This window comes from Neltuma alba, unplaced genomic scaffold, assembly GCF_004799145.2.
Source record: "Neltuma alba isolate B1F8T4 unplaced genomic scaffold, ASM479914v2 tig00013009_pilon, whole genome shotgun sequence".
NCBI classification, from domain to species: domain Eukaryota; kingdom Viridiplantae; phylum Streptophyta; class Magnoliopsida; order Fabales; family Fabaceae; genus Neltuma; species Neltuma alba.
In genome coordinates this window covers 112,540-134,595 of record NW_021637358.1, presented here as the reverse complement: position 1 = coordinate 134,595, position 22,056 = coordinate 112,540, and the positions used below count along the sequence as shown (strand labels likewise).

Genomic DNA, 22,056 nt, shown 5'->3' with positions numbered 1-22,056 from the left:
GTCAAATTGGGTCTTATAATAAGGACCGGAGGAGTATGTTTTTTTAGCTTATTTTATTTTCACCTACTATTATTATTATTATTATTATTATTATTATTATTTAGAGTTTTAGACGGTCTTCAAAACCCATACATTCTCGTTCCCGGGAAAATCTTTTACCGCAACTTATTTTCAAACCCCACCCAAGAAGTTAGGGGAAAATTTAAAAAAAAAAAAAAACAAAACCCGTGATGACCAGATGTTACTGTTTTCTTCTCTTTTCTTTTCTTTTTTTTTTTTTTTTTTTTTTTGAGCTGAAACGAGGTGATAGTGTTGGCTGAATATAAATAGGCTAAATTCAAAGGCTTGGAAGCGATAAAGCTCGGAGCTCGGAGCTCGGAGCAGATCTGCTGGACTGTCGAGGCCCGGCGAGATTCACGCCGGCGAATATTTCCGGTGAGGCTGAGCCATCAATTTTGGCGATCGACGATGACCAGTCATCACTGGAGAGCTAATAATAGTCACAAACGCAGCAGGAACGGTCCGGAGATGAAGGAGAAAGCGAAGAAGACAACGAAATTCGAACGACGACTAGTGAGGTACCAGGAGTTGCCGGAATTCTTAAGAGATAACGAATACATATTGGACTATTACCGTTCGGAATGGCCCGTGAAGGACGCCTTGTGGAGCGTCTTCTCATGGCACAACGAAACCCTAAACATATGGACGTGAGTATCCGTATCTGTAATCCAGCTTCTATTTCAATTTCATTCAACTTATTCTACAAAATGTTGGGGTACGAATGCATAAATTCCAAAAGAATAATTGAAATGAACAAACCTGGATATTGCTTGTGCAGGCATTTAGCGGGATTTCTGATATTCGCGGCGTTTGCTCTGGTGAGCACTATGAAGACGATGCAGCTGGAGCTCGGAGATTTCGCTTCAAATTTGAGCAGGTATATGGTTCTCGTTGAAAGACATGTTTGTCAATTTGTTGTTTGTTATGGTGTTTTAGGGAATATAGCTTTTATGATGGATGATCGACGAGGCTAATCTCAAGGTTTCTAATTGCTGGTGGGACCAGAGCTGCGGCGGGGGGCGTGCTGATGACGACGGAGGTGATCAACGGCTCTGGTAGTGGTGGCACCCGATTCTCGGTACGTTTACAATTTTAAATTTAATTATGATTAGCATTTGAAAAATTGGCAGGATAAGCTGTTGGCCTAAAAAAGAAATTGAAGGATAAGTTGCAGTAGGCGCATCCGCTAACAGTAAGTTTGTCATAAAAACAATCAACAACTTTTTTAAATAATAATAAATTTTTTTGGCCAACAGTAATAAATCTATATGTATAATCTATTAATATTAGTCATATAGAGTATAAACATAAAAATACATTAAAATATAATTTCAAGTAATGTTACATGGTGCGTCATCTTCATGATAATAGAGCCATATTTTGGATGATATTATTTTTAAAAATTTTTAATTTTCTTAACTAGTTTTTTTAAGTTGACAGAAGCATCCATAATAAGTTTAAAATTTTTTTTTTTCCAGGGATATTTTAAGATTCATTTTATTTCTATATACAAAGGTGAAAATTAGAAGTTTATTATAAATGAAATTTGTATAGTGAGATGGGGACAAAAGTGGTGGGGCCTATGGGAGGGAAGGCGCCAGCAAAATCCCAGTGGCGCGAGATATGATATTTGTAGTGTGAAACCTTAGCTGATAAGTGGACCAATCGGTTTGATCCCATGTGATTTCTCGTTTTTCTCTCTTGGGCTTTGTTTTTTTATTATAAATACTACCTTCTATTCTTCACATAATATTTTATTTGATTTTTATTTTGATTGTAAATATAAGATTCTAATTCATTTTGTTTATCATATTTATATATTTTTTTAAAGTCTTTTTTTTAACAATGATAGTTCTAACTAATATACTTGATTAATAAGGATATTTTAAGAAAGATAACACTTATTTAGTATAAATAACTAATTTAATTTTTTTCTTAATCTCCTTAAATTAGTCAGCTAATTCTTATAATTATGACCAGAGGTAGTATAAAAAGCATTTTTGTTGTTGGCAAAATAATATATATATATATTTATTTGGCCGGTGCTCCTTAAGCTTTGAGCCCTTATTTTAGTGGTATAATATTTTTTTAAAAAAAAACTTATTTTGATGAGCAAGGTTCATTAGTAATCATTGCACACGATTAAGTTGGCCTAACTCTATCTCGGTTCTCAAGATCTTATATTTTTAAAGATTAGCCCAAAGAAGTCCACATTCATGTGGGAAAAAAAATAGTCAAAGGATTTTAATTTATATTAATAATTTTAACATTTGGAAGTTAAAAATTTTTTAATAGTCTGATACATCTAAAAATTATAATTCATATACTCTAAAATTATAATATTTTTTTTTTTTTCAAATTTTACACATGTTTTATTCAAGACTACCATGACAGATTTAAAACAGTCAATGGCATTGCAGCATAGTGAGATTATGTGTTCAATCTTATCTTGTTTCCTCAAATCATTAGCGTCTGTCCTTTTAATTCAAAAATAAAATTAAAGCTTTTTTTTTAAAAATCAGAACATGAAGTCAAGAGTTTCATATTGAGGCAAGTTTGTTTTTCCTTACAAGCACACTGATATTTGTTTTTCATAGGATTCCCATTTAAGACAAATTTCGGAATCATCAATCCTTCACGGGCTAAGAGAATATGGAGCAGAACCAATCCCAACATGGCCATGGTTTGTATTCTTAGCTGGTGGCATGGGCTGCTTGGCTTGCAGTTCTCTTTCCCATCTTCTAGCCTGTCACTCCAAACGCTTCAACCTCTTCTTCTGGCGTCTGGATTACGCAGGCATCGCCATCATGATAGTCTCCTCCTTTGTGGCTCCCATCTACTACGCCTTCCTCTGCAACCCTTTAGCAAGCCAAATCTATCTAACCTCAATCTCTGTTCTTGGAATCCTAGTCATCATCACTCTTCTTTCTCCTCCTCTTTCTGCTCCTCAATTCAGACCCTTAAGGGCCATCTTGTTCCTCTCAATGGGCTTTTCAGGTGTGATTCCAGCAGCTCATGCTCTTGTCCTCCATTGGGGCCATCCTCATATATTAGTGGCACTTGGTTATGAGCTTGCCATGGCTCTCCTATATGCCACAGGAGCTTGGTTTTATGTTAGTAGATTCCCAGAAAGATGGAAGCCTGGGGCTTTTGATCTTGCAGGACACAGCCATCAGATCTTTCATGTGTTTGTTGTTCTTGGGGCACTTTGTCACTGTATTGCCACTGTGGTGATTATGGATTTTCGAAGGGCTTTACCATCCTGTGGGGTTTATAATTAATTAGAACATGCCACTCACTACAATTAGCTGATTGAGAAGTGTGATTTTGGGGAAGGGTTAGCTAGCTAGCACCATATTGTGTGTTATTCATTCATAGTGTGATTTGAAAGTGAGGTCTTTTTGATATAGGAGGAATGGTTACTTCTGGTAATCTGAGGTGATATATATTGTAGTTATTGTAATGAGTGACTCAGAACCATAAATGATTTATTCCACTTTTACTGATGCTGGTGTGGAAAATTTAAATTTGTTGATTTGACTTGGGAATGAAAATTAAAAATTTACTGATAGTAAATTTTTTTTATATGCCCAAGATTGATGGTAAATTGATCACGTGGAAGGAAAATAAGCTCTCTTGTTTGAGTGAAACGAAAGGTAACGAAACATAAAATTGCATGAAACTTTTGAATAATCTCGGAAAAATTGCCTATATTTAAAATTTAAATCTCAGTTAAAATAAAAGTATGGCCTTAAATTATGAGTTTTGTTTTTTTGGGGGGTGGATAAGTACATTTAAAAAAATAAAAAAGAATACTGTTGAAATAAATTGTTGACTTTGACTTTGTACACCAACTCATCTAAGAACTGTTTTTTTTTTTTTTTTGCCAACAAAAGATTTTTCTTTTTATTTTTGCGATTTACGCCGTCAATTGAGAAGGGACAACTAAAGACAAATTTTCTGTCACAGCAGTCATAGCATCTGTATTGGTGTTTTAAGGAACTCATTGGATAATAATGTCAAACAAGAATCTGATCACTGCTTACATTTTTAATTTTCACTTCTCGAATTTTATTTCTTTTATCAACTTTTGAGAACTAAAAAAAATTCTTATTTATCTTGCCAAGAAAAAAAAAATTCTTATTTAATACTCATCTAGTCCTTAATATAGGACCTAATTGTCGAGTTGATTTTGATCCTAAATATAAGACCTATTTTCATATTTATCAATTTGCCTTAAATTATTTTATGGATACTCCCTCAACCATAATTAATAGAAGAGGGAGAGGGGATATGAAGGAAAATGATTATGTTGTTTTAGGAAAAACAACTCATATTTCTTATAATTAACTAACTTACCTAATTTTCTTAATCTAATCACATTAGTTAAATAAGTCTTATATTAAGGACCGGAGGAGTATTAATTTTCTAATCAAGTTCTAAATATCATGAACACGTGAATAAGATTGTTAGAATTTTAAACACATCACTCTTACTTTCAAAGTAGTCCAGGCCAGCAAGTTTACTCATTAGCACCGTAATTATTCATCATAGGAAAGAGAAACATCTCAAGTTATGAACAAACTAATGAAAAACGAACAAGGGCCACTGCAAAGGAAACAAAATACAGGTCTGCAAAGTGAGACCTTATTGTTCTGGAACTTAGTTATCATCTCTTGGAGGATGACTAAGAAGCTACAAATCCGTCAACACAACAAAAAATTATAGCAGGAAAAGATTGAAACAATTTAATACAGGAGATGCTAATTAGCTACTCAACAAAGGCTTCCATGTCTTAGATGACTTGCTTCCGCAAAATAGGCTATTAACAGGACTATTGTTGGACAACGTAAACAAGACTGTTAACCTAACCTCCCCCATTATTAGAGTACCAAGTTGTATAATAATTTTGCATTTCCTTGCAGTTCAAAGAACTCGCTAACCCAGTGGTAAATTGGGACCTCATTGTTCTGGAACTCCGTCATCATCCCTTGGAGTTTGACCAAGGAGCTACAAATCTGTCAATACGACCAAAAGTTATACAAAGAACAAATTAATTAGATTTAACATGGTAGTTACTAGGAAAACTTCATCATACCTTAACTTGTGACCTCAATAATTTCTGCTTCACTATCACTGTAGTCCCCCCAGCACTTGCCTTGTTTTTCTTCAGGTACTATGTCCTTGCCAAGTTCTTTTTCTTCTTGACTACAAACAGCTGTAGGCTTTTCTTCTGTTTTAGAGCCATTCTCAGCGCTGACAGATTGATCTTGAGTATTTTGCTCAGCTTCCAGCTTTTCATACTTGATTTCCGTTGGAGCTTCTTCTTTACTTTCCTTATCTGGCGTTTGACTTGTGTTTCCAAGATCACTTTCAACATTCTCAACTGGTGTTGGATCTGTGGAACCAGTTGGGGATGTTGCAAAGCCATTCTGAGATGTTGGATATCCATTGGTTGATAATGGAATTCCATTGGGAGCCATGGGAAAGCTATTCGGTGACACTGGAATACCATTTGGTGAAGTCATATATCCATTATGAGGCACCGGATAGCCATTGGGAACCCAAGGTTGGCCAGGCAAAAACTCAGTGGCATGTGGGTTCATTATCGTGGGAGGGCTAATGCAATTACCTTCAGTGGTGTGCTCACCACTATGGAATACGGTTTTATTTCGTGGAACTCGGTTCCCATATCTATTGTAGCCTCCAGATATGCGTGGACCGTATGGAACCCTTGCTGTTGCTGACTGATGAGGTGATCTACGGTGATTTACTGCAATCATAGGAGAAATATTTGTTGGCGGGGGCAAAATTCCTCCATGATCTTTGAAGCCTGGAACTGGAACTGAGCCAACAACTGGGATTGTCGAAGGATTAAATGGTGGTGCAGCTGCAGAAAGTTTCTTGGTTGTTTCCTTTCCTGATTCTGTTTCATCTTGCTTTTCTCCGTCAGATGGTATTGAATTACTATCTGCATTACCATTGAGTGATTCATGTTGTTTTTCATCTCCTTCAGTAAGCTTCTCTTTTGATATAGATGCATCGTTACTGAGAAACTCTTTTGAATCTTCAGCCGAATTGGTTAGGGAAAGTGAATGGGGGGAAGTTGTTGGGCAACTTTCTAGTGCTTCTATCTTTGATACACTTTGAGAGGCCCCGTCGTTCACATTCTTCAAACAACCATTGTTCTCAACCTGCCCAACTGTGATATCTGTAGCTTCAGATTTCTTGTCTTTAACAGTATCACTACTATCTTCCTGGGGTTTCACAATGGCAACCTCATCTCTGACATCAGTAATTTTTGCAATATTTGCATTTTCAGTCACCACTTCAGCTTCCTTTTTTCCTTCAATTAGTTTCTCATCATGATTGTCTTCCACATCTTTTCCTGATGGCGTTGCACAGTGAACCTCCTCTGTCGCAATTATCTCACGGCTTGCCTCGGTGTTTTGTTGAACAAGGTTTCCTTTTGGTGATTGTTCAGCCACAGCCTTCACAATTGTACCAGGGGGAGCTAGGGCAACTTCTTTATAGGAGAAAAGTTTACTTGCTGTCTGAACGCTAATGGCACTAGCAGAAGGAGCAGGTTTAGCCATTTGATCGCTTAGAGCAGGGCTGGTTGGGGCTGACTTTGAATCTGTTGACTTATCTACTCTGGCAACTGTGGCATTGGTGCCATTCACCTTAGGACTGAAACTTGCACTCTTTACAAACTGCTTTGGAGCAGGAACAGAGGGTCCGACCGAAGGACTTGTCTCATTTGAGCTTGCTCGTGGAGAAGAATAATTTGTAGGCTTGCCTCGATATCTTGATGATTGCGAAACATTAATGAAGTTAGTGTTCAGTTTTGCTAGGGTTGGCCTCCTTGATGAAGATGACTTGCGTCCAGTGAGCGAGCGACCTTTTGGAACAGCTTCTTGCCATCCTTCATCTGAGGTGTCATCCTGCCCCAGGTTATTACTTTCATCGAGGGTTGATTGATCTGAGAGCGTGGGCTCAACTTTATCAATTATACGTTCTGCTAGTTGAGATTCAGATTTATTTTCTTTATCGCTTGGATTCTCTGCAGTAGGATACACTTGAGACACATCTTCATCCTTTCGAGTTTCATCTGGAACTGTTTCCCAGGTTTGGCCGGGGCCAGGTTTCCCCTTCAACTGTTGGTGATAATTTGTTATGTTTACATTCAGAGGGGGGCAAGTGAAGGATAAGAAAGAGAATGATATGGTAAATGATGGATAAAGAAAGTTGTGTGTTACCTTAGCTCGAGCCTTTTTCTGTGCTTCTCTTGCTTTCAGATCAGCATCTGGTGTGATGTAATCCAAGAGGTCTGACACACTGATGCAAGGCATTGTAAAGGTTAAATAAGTTTAAAAAAAGATTTTGAACAAAAATAAAAATCACACGAACTTGATTATGGGTCCTGCGTATTTGACTTAACAATAAGTAGCCACTAGCCAATTCAAGTAATGAAAGGTTTTCAACCATTACAGAAAAAATCATGAGGAACAAGAATATTAATATCGCAAAAAGAAAATAATCAAAATATAACACAATCCAGCAGTCCAAAAAAGAAAGAAAAAGGAGCTAACTGTATTACATCAAAACAAGCAAATCCTGTTTGATAATTTAAACTGCATTGTCCGAATTTGAATTGTCCTTAAAAGATTTAACAAAACTCGCCAAGGAAATAATATTGAGACAATATGGTTTTGGGGTCGGTGTCACATGCTAAATATATCTTATAATGTAAGATCTTCATACATCAACTCATTCTAGGGTGCTTCTACCTCTATGATAGAATTTGGCACAGGTAACTATAAGTAATTATTGTGATGCTTAACTTAAGTAGCATAGTTCTCCCCGTCGCAAGTCAGCTTTTAAGTGAGTGCTTCCCATGTTTGCATTAAGAGTCCATCAATTTAAACTTTTCAACAAATAAGTTAGCTTCTTGATTTCATAGGTTAGGCTTTAGGGTTACTTTGGATTTAGCAGGACAGACTAGGAACTATCAAATTTTACCAGTACAGCTAGATGCTGTTTTCAACTCGAAGTTTCAACACCTTGCAATGGTCTTTTGATAAACATTTATTTAGGGATAGCTAATGCTGGAATATTTGGTAAAACAAGTTCAAGGCTAGCATGAACTTAAAATTGAAGATTGAATCAAAATGCTTGTGCTCAAAATGGGATGATTTAGACTTGTTAAAAGGGTAAAAGCCACCCATTAGTTCATGGATTCAAGGGAAAAGCCTTATTCTAATTGTAGTATCTACCTCAAATGACCCTTGCTGGAGATTGAGGCATCTGGCTTAGGTGTACCGTTGCGGGCAGCCTCTTGTTGCTCAAGAGCCTTTGACTCAAAATATTCGAGCCACGCAGCAGCATCCTACCAAAAGTTCACATGTACATATTTGAGGAGGGGGGATCATCATATGTTGAATATTTACTATTAAGTTGCACTTGTAAGATGACTACCTGTGTCCTAAGATCATCAGAGCCAAGTTTAGCTTGTAGTATTTGCAAGGTGGTTTGCTCATGCTGAACGCTTAGAGAATATGCTTCCATCAAAGACAGAGCAATGGCTATTGCATGATAGCTTGCAGCCGTCTGAGTAAACCGAGAATTGAGTTAATAAATCATAAGTGCCAGCTATCATTCCCTGATCTGATGTGCACGAAGAAACTAGACATGTAAACATGTGCTCCTGATAACAGAATGCACCAAAAATTTGGCACAGCAAATTACGAGCAGTTGCATAATGCAATTGATTACTTTCACAAAGTTGTGTACCATTAGTAATGAGTACCTGTCGAAATTGTTTTTACAAGCTTTTACTATAAATAGTACCTTGGCCACGTCAGCTTTTTAATTGTGCAGTAACGGACCTTTGACAAGTTAAATAATGATCCCAAATGCCTTGTAACCAAGAAAAGTACTTGATATTTTTTGTATGATTGTTTTCTTTTTCACTTTAGTGACTTAGTCATAAGTCAATGAAGAGTCATAAGTCAATTTCATTCAATATGTCCCATGGTACTTATTGCATGTCATCTGAGGTATAATATGTCATGCAATGGAAAACATTTAAGTTTTTTTTGTTAGGAATAAGAGTGTACCTGTATGTGGTCGGCTCCCAGTAATCTTTTATTGCACTTTAAGGCTTCATGAAGGTATCTGAGAGCAACATGGACGTTCCCTAATCCTTCTTCCATCATTGCAACATTAATGTAGGTTGCAGCAGTATTTGGATGTGAAGGTCCACAGGTAAGGTGCAAAAGATACAATGCACGATTGACGTACCTAGACATTTACAAGGAAATAAGAGTTTTAACTATTCTAGGCATGCTCTGCGTTATTCTGTGCAAATGAATAAATATATAAAAGAATTTTTTTTAAGCTTTATATTGTTCTTGTAGAAATTAGCATCTAGCGAAGCTAATCTAAAGCTCATTTATTCCTTATGAATATCAGAAACTTGCGGTCCCAAAATCCGCAATTCTTGTTGCTCTTACACAAATGATCTTTTATCATTTTTATAAAAGAAACAATTGATCTTAAATAGCTATTGTAATTTGGATGACTCTCTGATATTACGTTGGGAAAATAGAAGGAACGTACTAAATGACACATGGGTAAGACTCTCTCTTGAGGCCTTCACCAATAAATATGTTGTTAGCTTTCAAAATATAATGCTTCCTTCGAATGCTTTTAATTAACGAGCCTCTAGATTTGTCATTACTCGTGATTTCTTTTCTTCTTTAAAATTACCTGGTCCTATACAAATGTTCAACAGAAGCTACTATATTTTTAATCTTCCTCTTTTTGCCTAATGTTAGACACTTGTCTTCAACCTATTTCCTCCAAAACATGTTTATGTAAATCTAACTAGTCTTTGGCTTATTACTCCACAAGATAATGAGATGTAGGGTTTAAGGCAGTTCTGTAAGTTCTTTAAGCGGTATATCATGTTTATCTAGATTTGAAATTCTTTCCCATGATAAGATTTTATTGCTTTTTCCCAATGTTAACTTTTTATTTTGAATAATTGAATCGGAAAGAATATTTTTCCCGATAATTTGACCTCTCAGGCATGGCCAAGGTACAAAGAGTACTTCAAAGTCATTAATCAATTATTATGATCTTAGTAAAACCTCTAAAATAGTCTATAACAACATAGCCCCCCCCCCCCCCCCAAAAAAAAAGGGGGTCCTGTATTATTATTAGGTGTATTTTTAAAAATTAAAGGTTCCTAAAGGCATATGAAAGTAGCTTCCCGTATGGAGAAAAATGAAGACTGCTGTCACAGTAAAATGATCTAAAAGTTTCTGCTTAGAATAGGATATACAGAAACATACTTTAGAGCCAGTTCTGTATGCTGGAGCCGATAGTAGAAAACAGCCAGATCCCCATAACTTTTCATGGTATCAGGATGATCTAGTCCAAGCTCTCTTTCATTTATATCCAATGCTTTTTGCTGATAAATAGTTGCCTAATAAATCCAAAGATAAAATGATTACAAATGGTATTCAGTATCGTCTCCTTTGCAGCCAAATTTGTTAAAATTCCATGTCAAAATATTGTGTCTATTTACTTCTGAGTTGAGAAAATGTCTAGTCCTTCATCTGATTGTAAAATTCTCAAAAAATTTACATTGTAAATCATGCCATGGTGTAGCAATAGAGAAGAAAGGAAAACTAATTCATGCACTAATTCAAATTATTTAACAATCACACAGAATTCAACTATTGCAAGCAGCTTGAAGTTTCACAGTATATGTTACCAGTCAAGTGATGAGTCAGCAGAAAGAATTTGAAGGTATTAAAATACATACCTGATTGAAATCTCCCGTATGATACAACACAACAGCCAAGAGGCTATATGCTCCTGCTGTCATTCTGTGGTAAGGTCCGCATACCGACACCAATTTTGACAGTGCCTTCAAGATTCAATGCAATATGTTGGTTTATCTATACATTGGCTTCATACAAAATCCTCACTTAAGATGTTGAAATGACATTACCTTTGTGCCATAGTTGACAGCATCCTCCAATTTACCTTTGTCCAGAGAAGTCTTTGATGACTCCAACAGTGTGCGCCCATCAGCAGATGAGCATGCAACATGCTGTGCCAATAATTTATATTTTAATGAAATTCAATCATTGAAACTGGTAAAGTTAATGATGACAGCCCTCAAGCAAAATTAAATATGTCATATTTTTACCTTATATATGGGCACCATGCTTACGATATCTAACTTTCTAAAAGGAGATGTTGTCTCCATATCATAGTCCCTAGGAGCCAGCTCTAGTCCAACCTGTTAAAAGAATATTTTTATGTCTTAAGTAATTAAGCAGAACAAACTTAATATCAATAATTAAAAAGTGAGTTTTTTTTACCTTGTGGCATAGTCCGCGTAGAATGGCAAACTTTCTTAAATCCTGAACACTTTCATGTTTCCATTTCCACGCAAACCTCTTAAGAAGGAATATTTCTACCCATCTCCATTTCAAATTATCACAATCGATAATTTCTGCATCTGTTGTTTCAGGAGTTGGCGTTCCTAACAGTATGTTTAAGCATGATGCAATAGATGAAGCCAATTCAGATACGTCATCAACTGCTGCAATGACAGCTTGCAAGATGTGTTTGTAGGCCCGAACAACCATCTCATGTATGCAAAGTGATTGTACATGAGGAAGCTTATCTGCAAGCTCAACCTGGCAAGTGGAAATCAAATAAAACATATACTTGGTGAGGTTATCTAATAGGCATATTCAAACCTAACAACATCTATTATAAACATGTTACGTGCTAGAGCTAGCAGGGTAACTTTATGGTGTATAAACCAGCATTAGGGAAAGAATCAGAATTATCCTACAAAACTGGCGTGCGAAATAGGAACTTCAACAAAAAGATTATTGCAAATGGACTTTGAAGAAGTTCTTTTTTTTTTTGGGGGGGGGGGGGGAGCTTGGGTTAGACCTTGAATCAATATTATGTTAATTTTATAAAGCCATTAAGAGTAATGCTTTAATAACCGATAATATTGTGCTTGACGGGTTAAGAGCTATATTACACGAATTTTGCAAACGAAAAATCTGTTGACGTCTCCGATGAAAAGGCAAAATCTGGATTTCAAAATCTTAAGTCTTGCATCACATGGTAACAGTAAAAATTCTTCTAATTGATGAGAGATGGAAGAAAGATGTTGGGCTATCAGAAGCAATTCAACCAAAAAAAAAAAAACCATATGCTCCTTCAAATGGAAAACGAAACAAACTATAAATGGTGCTTTTGGGCTTCCTCTTAACTGCTTTCTTTATCAGAACTCTCCATTTTCCCTTTTTTCTCCTCTTTTCCTCACTTTATTAAATCTTTAGGTTGTTTCATTTTCTGAAAAAATAAATTCGCTCTTATTGACATGTGTTAGTTATACACAATCTTTAACTCTTTATTTTATCTATGAATTGCATTAAGTGAATGAGGAACACTGTAAAAGTTACTAAAAAGAGAAAGTTGTCAAAACTGATGTGATAAAATGATAAAATAATGAATTGACGATGTAAATCAAGGTAGGGTGCATAAGTTGATAAATAATTAAATCTATTACCACTCTTCCCAACGAAGACATTTGCAAGCCCCTAGTATGCATAAAATCAGTTAATGTCCTTCCATCAACTGGTGAAAGTTCAAGGGAACCGAAATCTGCCACCTAAACAAATTTGAAGTCATGACATTTAAATTGATTTCTTAACAACTCTAAAAAACATCTATACTGTCAAGAAACTGACCAGCTTTGGAAGTGCAGTTTCAACATAATATTTATGTGCCATATCCATCAATTCATCAGGTGACTGCAAATGTGGAAAATTGTCACAATAAATGTCAGCATATATACTTGTATATCAAGGGATGATAAATACGGTTAATGAGTTAAGATAATACTAGTTAGAATTTAGAAAGCCCATAAATTCTATTGGTGAATTAAATCAGGCACACAGGAAAAAATAAACATAGGCATGCTTGCTCATGAGAGAAATCAAAGACAAACCTTTAGATGGAGACCAGTTTTAGATTCTTTAAGGCGTGCATATGCTGCATCAGGAAGCAGCTTTCTCCACAGAGCTTCCTTTTCTTCTTCTTGCCTCTCTAACTCCTCCTGAGTGGCATCTGACTTGTTAGTCACGTCAACGCCATTATTTGTTAAAGTGTCTTTCCCTTGTTCAGCCTTTGAATTCCTGTTGTCAATCTTTTTCTTCAGTTCCTTTAGTAATCCACCTTGCTTCCCAAGCCCTTTAACATCCGGTTCAGGTTTAGAGTCTTCTGACTTTTTGGGCTCAGTTTTCCCAGTAGTTTGATTTTGCAAATGTTGAACCCAACAAGCTCCTAATTCCCATCTGATAGATTTACTGTGTTTAGTGGGCTCTTCCTGCAATTTTAGTAAGCTTTTCTCTATAACCCTCCTTACCGAAGATCTAGCAGATCGTAAATTTTCAACGTCTGTGCTTTGGTTTCGTTGAATTGTATTAGATGATTGAGGTGTAGATGACTTGTGTAACAACATCCTCAAGCTGAAGTCAATTTGATTAGTTGTATCAGTACATGATATCATATACAAAAGCATCATTAAGGCAATGGTATTTTGTTAAGGTATTGAAACCAAAAAGATGTAGCAACAGAATACTAAAAGCACAATTAGCATTTAACGCTTTAAAGGCGCCAAGATTTTTCCTCAATTAGCGCATTATTGTAATATCTAGTGTATCGATAAATGGTTTGCCAACATAAAAAGTGAATATGTAGTCACTCAAGGAGTCCTCTTTTGATCATTAAATAGATCATACAAGTGATAGAAGAATTGACCTGTTAACATTTAGAGCATTTGCACCACCTTCGGGCTGGTCCTCAATATCAATGTCCACAGGAATAGGACTGCCTTCCCAATCTATCTTGGTTGAAACATTCACGACAGCTGTGTATCCACAATGCCTTACGATAACTAGACCTAAAGTGGGAGTATCCTATGTGAACAAAAGACAAAAATTATTAATAAAACACCTCAGTGAATTATAACAGGCTCACAGTAATTAGTTCACTTACATGAACAGTTGCACTCTCGTCTGCAGTTATGCCTTTAAGCAAGTTTCTTCGAGCAAGTTCTTCTTCTGACAATCCAAGAATCTGACTTCCATCATTTTTGCAATCCAACTTCATACTTGCATCAGATACGTCCCTGGTCACCTTAATAACCAAATCTCCAATTTTTTCTTCATAGGAAGTTTGGGTAGTTGGACTGTTTAAAGAGATTTCTTTAAGATGCTTTATTGCTGAAACGGCTTTTATGACTGACACGTCGACAAATAAACTGTGCAACAGAAAGGCTTTCCTATCTCGAATTTGCCTCTCTTCTGCCGTTTGAGAAGGCATTGCGGCTAGTATTGCAAACTCTCTTGCCCATTGTCGCTTATCATGTTTACCATCTCTGCCTTGTCCACCACCATTTCCTCCCCAAGTTTCATCTTCCGTTGGAAGTGGGGGAAAGACAGATGAATTGTCAGCAACAACTGGAGGGACAACCCACGTGTTTGCACGAAAGCCATAAGGAAGATTGCCAAACTGAAATGGTACCACAAGTGTGAAAACCTTTTCTGAACAGAATAGCTTGAAAACATATGATGAAAGTACATACTTTATTGTGTTCTGTAAAGGCTTTCATAAGAGCTTTGTAAGCCTGCAAGAAGTAATTCCATTTGTCACTATTAAGATGCTCCATTAAAATGAAATAAGACATATAAATAGGCAAATATAATTTTCAATTAAGAAAATAAACAATCACTACAAAGAAAAAAATGATCTGGAAGTACTATAAAAAAAGCAGATGTAAATTAACAACAATGAGTTCAAACTTACAGAATCAAATACCCTGCTTATCTGCTGAAGAAGGCCGACCAAAGTATGACTGACAAGGAGACGTTTTCCAGCAGGATAGAATCCCTTTCTGGAAGCAACAATTGTTGTTGGTTTTCCACTACAAACCCTAACCTGTACATATCATATGCATGGCAATCCCAAGATATATTATATTGCTAAAACTCACTGAGGGTAGACTACAAAATAGCACAACCCTACAGCAAATTAACATAAAGAGATACAAATAAATAAGGCAAGAACCCTCACATCAATCTGAAAGAAATCATCTTCTGTCTTGTCTTCTAGAAATGGACGATTTGACCTTCGTATGTCTGTAAAAGAATCAACGCGCTTTAAGAAAACTGGGTTTCATGTCCACATACTGCGAAATATATTCACAAATTTTTGTAATGCTGGACTAATATGAGTAGTAGTCAACGAGCTAAAATCCTTTCAATATATGTGTGCGATTATTTATTTAATCATGCATGGTTCAGACCAAAAATTAAAACAAAGTTAATCACATATGCTAGATGTGTCTTAGAAATAAAGTTCCATCCATGCAGAAAAAGTACGATATGAAAGCTGTACGCCCAATAAACAACTTGACTGTCTTATGCTGCTTGAAACTTACAACTCTTTGCACTATACCCTTTTTTTTACTTTTTTTGAAAAATGAATTCTCAGAACTCAACAAAAGAAAAGAGAGCAAAGAGAAACAAAAATTTTAATGGCAAATTTAGTTGGAGCAAATTTTTTCAAAATTTTTTGAACAGCTTTAAAATTTCTTTTCAGAGCACTAATTCGATATCCTACGGCTCTAGTCCGACGACCAATATCACCATTGCTACTTATATGATACTAGACAATAGAAAGTAATTGTTCTAATCAGCAGCCAGTTGAATTTAAAAAAATACGTATTGCACAACTTATACCAGAGACATTGCTCCCCAGATAGAGGAAGACAACAGGAAGAGAACCATGCTTAGTAAGACTCACAATGTATAGGAGGCGTGAGATGCGAGAACGAAAAGAAGTCGTAAAATCGCCCCAATCTCGGTGGGGGACACATGGAAATGTCAATGTCCACTTTATCCGACTTGTCGCCTTTTTGAACACCACCTTTCTGAACTGCTCCCCCGCCGGAATCAAGTTTCTGATCACCAGATTCGGGCTTCGAGTTGGTTTCCAATCCATTTTCTGAAGTTGGACTCTGCTGCTGAGATTGTTCGGTCTCAACCGAACCGGATTCTTTGGTTCCAGCAGGATCCTTCGTGTTGGACCGGACAACCGGCCTACCGGCGGCGGAGGAGAAGCCGAAGGCGGTGGTACATGCCACGATGTCAAGGAGTCGCCGAATGTGAGTCACTGCGAGCTCCTCGGTGTAGTCCTCTGACAGAAAAGAGAGAAACAAGTAATTAAGAGGGACGATGGGGTAAAATGGGCTCACATCGAATAGAATAGATCTCGAAAAGATGACAGTTGGATTGTCATTTGAGTTTCGTTTTACTCACCTTCGACAATGGAGAGATGGCAAGGCTTCAGGGAGACGATATCCAAGGAATCTTTCAGCCTAGGACCTCGCACCTGTTCATCATCAGCGTTTTGTTCGTTAGGAGAGTTCTAACGTTTTCATGCGTTTAAATTAAACTTAACGTTTGCCTTCTTGAGTCCCTTAACGTTTGCCTTTATCTCCCCCCCCCCCCCAAAAAAAAAAAAAAGCCGCTAATTAGAGGACAAATTATCGATCTTCAGGCGGGCCACCAGTTTCACTGAACATTAATCTTCAAGGGATTAATATAATACCTTATTTGATTTTTATTTTGGTTCTAAATATAAGAACCAATATACTTTGCCTCTAATATTTATACACTTTTTTTTCAAATAATCCTTTTAACAATGGTAGTTTTATAACCAATACTTTTGATTGGCAAAATATTTTAAAAAAATAACACCTATTTATTACAAATAATTAATTTAACTTCTTTCTTAGTCTTCTAAAATTAGTCAACTGGCTCTCATAATTAGGACTGTAGTATATAAATTTGTTATGTTCAAGAAAACACACTGTTTGGCCAAAAAAAGAAAAAAAAAAAAAAAGAAAACACACTCTTTTCTTAATTGCCTTGCCTCACTTGTAACATACTTTCTCCGGTTTAAAATATAAACTAGACTTTATCTATTTATATTTATCAAGAAAATAGTTAAAATCACTTTAAAACAATAAATATGTAAGCATATATTTTTTCTCAAAATATGCCCTTATTAATGAAAAAAATAAGTAAAAAATGTAATAAATAAATTAAAGAGGAAAGAGAATATATGGGGATAAAAAGAAAAGAAATCATTAAATGTTTCGACAAAAGTGAATGTTATCTTATAAAAAAATCAAGCCTTCCAACAAAGTTTAGCTTATATTTTGAAAGAATGGAGTATTTTAGTAGTATATAAATGCATTAAATTATCAAAATTTTTCAATTTTATTTTTATTTTTATTAAATTTTTCTCTTCTTTATATTTATAAATTATTTTTATATTTATTTCTTCTTCCTCTCTTTCCAATAAGAATTAAATAAGAACAAAATTGAAAAACAAGTACTATTTTCTACCTTTAATATAAGAGTTAGTTAATTAATTTGAGTAGATCGTAAAAATTAATTTAGTAATTTGTAATAAATAGATATTGTCTTTCTTAAAATACATTTACTAATCATGTCTATTAGTTAGAACTATTATTTAATGAAAGGAAAATTGCACTGAGATCCCACAGAAGATAAAATACTACAAAAAAGTCCCTAAAATCTAATAATTACTTTAGAGTCGGACTTGATTACAATAATAAAAAAGTGAAAAGGATCTTATTGCCCCTAGTATAGAAAAAGTATTGAAAAAAGAGAGTTATTAAAGTAGGCCACAAAAGTTGTTATTGTAGGTCGTGATAATTGTCAATATTATTGTTTCACTTATCAATTTATCTACTAATATAAATTTTAAAAAATTGTGATTTAAACTTACATAATGACAAGTAATATTGACATATCATCTTCTTGATGACAATGTAATATAATATTATTATTAAAAGTCAATTATCACTCATATGAAATTATAAAATCACTTGTCATTAATTAACTCTTCACATTATAAGTGATAATTGATTTTTAATAATAATATTATATCACATTATCATCCAGAAGTATTAGTCTAGAGAATATATCAATATTACTTGTTATTATGTAATTTGAAATCACTTTTTTCAAATTTATATCAAAAGATAAATTGACAAGTGAAACAGTAATATTAACAATTATTGCGGCCTACTTTGACAACTATCTCTTTTAAACACTTTTTTTTGTACTAGGGGCAACAAGCTCCTTTTTACTTTTTCATTATTGCAGTCAAGTCTCTTTGAGACTCCAAAACAATTGTTAGATTTCTAGGGATTTTTTTGGTAGTATTTTGTCTTTTGTGGGACGTCTATGCAATTTTTTTTTTAATAAAACCTTTAATATGTGCAACTACTACAACGTTATTTTGAAAAAATAAATAAATATAAGAGACAAAGTGAATTTTGATCTTATATTTATGATTAAATTGAATGTCAATCTAGTTTTTATATTAAGGATCAAAGGTAATATTAAATATAGGACAACTGACTTCCATTTTAGACCAAAATCGTTCATCTATAAATGACTTATATTTAGAATCAGAGCGGTATTGATTATAAATATATATAAAGCACCTCTAACATAATTCACCAAAATTAAAAAATTAAACCTTATTAAAGTTATCTTAAAATTTAATAATTTTCCAACTTTACTCATATGTATATCCTCCTTAAAAAATAGTTTACAAAGTAATTCTATGCCTTATAGATAGGAGCAGGGGAGTCAATTTGTAAGCTCCAACAAATTAAATCATAAAATAATGAAATCCGTGAACTTTTTTTTTGGTTTAAATAAACACAATTTTTATCTCAGATTATTGTATGGAAAATGGAAAATTCGTATAATTTAATTTTTATATCTTATTCATTCTTTTATACTTTTCTCCTGATAGTTACATGTCATGCATTTATTTAAAGAATCTAAAATAAATTCTACAACTTGTACAGTCAAAGTTGCCATTGGATTCTATATTTGTACGTAGTAAGCAAATGCTTGGAGCAATCAAAGACCCCAACCACTTGCCCCTTTGATGCCCAAGTGTGGAGCCCATCAATATTTCTTTTTCTTTTTTTTTAGAGTTAGAAGGTGTTTAGATGGAATCAAAATCATAGTTTTAAAATAATTTTTATAATATATGAAATAAATATGTGAGTGAGTTGTGCTTTTTAAAAACACTTTTCTTGATACTCAAACACCTTTTTAGACATCCAAAAATTTTTTCAAAATTATATAAAATAAATCATAGAAAATCATGCTGATAGAAAATTACTCTTTCAGTCCTTAATAGGACCTAATTGTTAAGTTGATTTTGATCCTAAATATAAGACCTATTTTTCATATTTATCAATTTTTTCTAAATTACCCGTATGGATACTCCCTTAACCATAATCAAGTAGAAGAAGAAGAGGGGTATTAAGAAAGATAATTATGATGTTTTAGAAAGAACGTGTCACATTTTTATAATTAACTAACTTACCTAACTTCTTTAATTTAATCAAATTAGTTAAATAGGTCTTATATTAAGGATCAGAGGAGTATTATAATTAAGCTATATAAGAAAATAAAAGAAGGCCAATTATTGGGTGATATGGAGGGAGTGTGAATGAACCCAAATTTGTAAGGGACTAAACCGAAAATTTGGACGGTGGTCCCGGAGACTTCGTAATAAAAGAAGTAGATGGGGATACAAGTGAGTAATTAGAAGAAAGCGCACCTCGTGGGATAAGGAGTAGTTGGTCAGGTGACATGTCTCCACGTGGACCCCAAGCAACTTTCTCACATCCAAGATCCTGTCCGTAGATATTCCCTGCATAGCCCACAATTTTCCACATTTATTCTCATTGCTCGAAAGAAAAAAACTGGACTTCATATAACTATGAAAGAAGCTTTTAACTATTTATTTCACTTTTGTGAAATCAAATGTAGACCTGGACCCCATACGCTTTATGAAGGTAAAACTTACTTTTCAAGACTTAGGAGGAATAATATATATAAGACTTCTTATGAATTTTATTATATGATAGTACGAGAAGTTGGGATGACAATTAATGTAAATATCCAGTTGTAAAATATTAAAAAAGAAAAAGGCGGGGCTTAAAAGAAAAGAGTTAAACTTGAATGATTAGTTTAGCTGGGGGGGTTCAAAGAAGGTAATAAAAGATATGCCCCCTAAAACAAAGTCACAAGTTGGGAAAAAGAAAAAGACAAATAAATGTCCCATGTACCTTAATGGTCACTTGAGAATCGTCTGGGGTCTCCACAGTAACTTCAATTACAGTTGGCAAAACTGCAATGGATACAATGTATTCCAGATGAGAAACAATCATGCATCTCCCAGAAGATAAGACCACCCAGAAATTGCTTCAATTAATCTTAAAACACACTTCAATGAAACAATACATAGCCACGCCAATACAGAATCGACTTGCTAGCTAGCTCCTTCAAACTCATCAGTTTATCAGATTCTAATTGCAGAGATAGATATATACAGATACGTGTGTGTGTTTGTGTGTGAACGAACCTTTCTCTTCCTTCTTCTTCTTGTCTCCCTTAGCTTTGTGGGGTTTGGTTTTGCCAGTTTTGGGAGCCATTGCAGAAATTGAAGTTGTTTCTTGGGAATGAACAAGAAGGTGGCTTTAAGAGAGTTCAATTTAGCTGCACTAGCGAGCTGGCTAGCTTCTTGACTTCTTCTTCTTCTTCTTCACTTCTTCTTTCTGGACGGAAATAACTATGAGGCAATAGTTGAATTCATCGAATAATGAACTGGAACTAAATTAATAATCTCCGTCCCTCAAACTCTGGAAGATTCTTGGGAGTGACAGGAACAAAACACCAACCGCCAGGAATAATATCCGCAGAATTCAAACTTCCTCACTGTATATATAATAATAAATGCGATAAAAACAGGAACTTCAATTTCGCCGCAAGGGAAAACAAAGACGCAAACGCACCAAAACTCTCAAACACTGATATATTTCTTTTTCTGGGTTTTATGGACAAATACAAGAGAAGTATACTGATAAATGAAGGAGAAGTGACGAAGAAGATGGAGCATACAGAAGAAGGGAAGGGGATGGTGAAGCTATGAGAGAGAGGGGGGAGAGAGAGAGAACGAAGAGGGTAAAAAGGAAGAGGAGAGAATTGGAGTGAGTGGATAGGATAAGGTAAGGCAGAAGCAAAGCCTGCCCTTATACAACACAAACACATATAAGAGAATGTAAGGCTGGCGAATTGAGGCCTCTCATTTTTTTTCAAGTTCTTCTGCCAACGACACCTCATCTATCATCCTCTCTCTCTCTCTCTCTCCTCTCTCTCTCTCTGTGTGTTTTCTGTCTGTGACAACGTCATTGGAAGTCATAGTTGAAGGTTGTTGTCGTCGTCTTCGGTTCCAGGATTGGGTTAGCACCGCTAAGTCATAGCCTATCAGAGAGTGACACGTGTGCATGTGTGCGTACCTTTTCATGGAGAGATGAACTTTTCGATGAATTTGCAATTCCAAACAATTCTTTACCTAAGTTCGTGACTTGTGAAAACCACACAAACGCGTACCCTTGTACTATATATGTGTATGTGTGCGTGTTTGGTTCTTTGAATTCTCAATTTCTCCCTCTTTAATTGCAATTAAGGGGAATTTAATTAGCCAATAATTAAGAAGATTCTAAATTTTATGAATAGGCGCACAGAGCTGTTTGTGATTTTTGATAAATTTAGATTTAGAATGTCAACATTAAAATTCGTTTACTTTTTTTTTGGTGACTAAAATTCGTTTACTTTTTTTAAATGTAAATTACATGCATTTTTTATTACATTGTATAGAATATGAGAAATAAGTAATGATTTTAATATATAACTTATGAATAGTAATATCTTCGATCCTAATTATAATATCTCGTTTGTAATTTATAAATGAGATCTTATA

The 22,056-nt window shown here is 35.0% G+C and overlaps 2 protein-coding genes across 2 annotated transcripts; one reads left to right on the top strand and one right to left on the bottom strand.

The window, feature by feature from the left end:
* Positions 1-223: 223 nt before the first annotated feature.
* Positions 224-3,581, top strand: LOC114733493 (heptahelical transmembrane protein 2). The gene is made up of 4 exons (XM_028920963.1): positions 224-707; positions 839-937; positions 1,066-1,138; positions 2,658-3,581. Exons 1-4 carry the CDS (start codon positions 469-471, stop codon positions 3,339-3,341), a joined length of 1,095 nt encoding a protein of 364 aa, XP_028776796.1. The 5' UTR covers positions 224-468; the 3' UTR covers positions 3,342-3,581.
* Positions 3,582-4,581: 1,000 nt separating this feature from the next.
* On the bottom strand, positions 4,582-21,289 carry LOC114733495 (protein TSS). Its single transcript, XM_028920965.1, has 24 exons — positions 20,659-21,289; positions 20,363-20,424; positions 19,852-19,944; positions 16,488-16,560; positions 15,973-16,365; positions 15,241-15,305; positions 14,974-15,105; positions 14,753-14,794; positions 14,164-14,679; positions 13,927-14,084; positions 13,115-13,634; positions 12,855-12,917; positions 12,674-12,775; positions 11,460-11,780; positions 11,285-11,377; positions 11,084-11,185; positions 10,895-10,999; positions 10,419-10,552; positions 9,180-9,363; positions 8,539-8,670; positions 8,337-8,449; positions 7,320-7,398; positions 5,159-7,217; positions 4,582-5,078 (listed from the first exon to the last, which is right to left on the bottom strand). The coding sequence occupies exons 1-23, from the start codon at positions 20,726-20,728 to the stop codon at positions 5,160-5,162; spliced, it is 5,610 nt and encodes a 1,869-aa protein (XP_028776798.1). The 5' UTR covers positions 20,729-21,289; the 3' UTR covers positions 4,582-5,078; position 5,159.
* Between the last annotated feature and the right edge of the window lie 767 nt (positions 21,290-22,056).

What these genes read in the sequence shown, in the direction of transcription:
- LOC114733495 (XM_028920965.1), bottom strand. Translation starts at nt 20,728, where the DNA reads ATGGCTCCCAAAACTGGCAAAACCAAACCCCACAAAGCTAAGGGAGAC. An exon ending in AATGCTCTAAATGTTAACAG is followed by an intron (nt 13,635 to 13,926) that starts GTCAATTCTTCT and finishes AATTGACTTCAG; the next exon opens with CTTGAGGATGTTGTTACACA. An exon ending in AGAAAAAGGCTCGAGCTAAG is followed by an intron (nt 7,218 to 7,319) that starts GTAACACACAAC and finishes TATCACCAACAG; the next exon opens with TTGAAGGGGAAACCTGGCCC.
- LOC114733493 (XM_028920963.1), top strand. Translation starts at nt 469, where the DNA reads ATGACCAGTCATCACTGGAGAGCTAATAATAGTCACAAACGCAGCAGG. An exon ending in GAAACCCTAAACATATGGAC is followed by an intron (nt 708 to 838) that starts GTGAGTATCCGT and finishes TTGCTTGTGCAG; the next exon opens with GCATTTAGCGGGATTTCTGA. An exon ending in TTCGCTTCAAATTTGAGCAG is followed by an intron (nt 938 to 1,065) that starts GTATATGGTTCT and finishes TGGTGGGACCAG; the next exon opens with AGCTGCGGCGGGGGGCGTGC.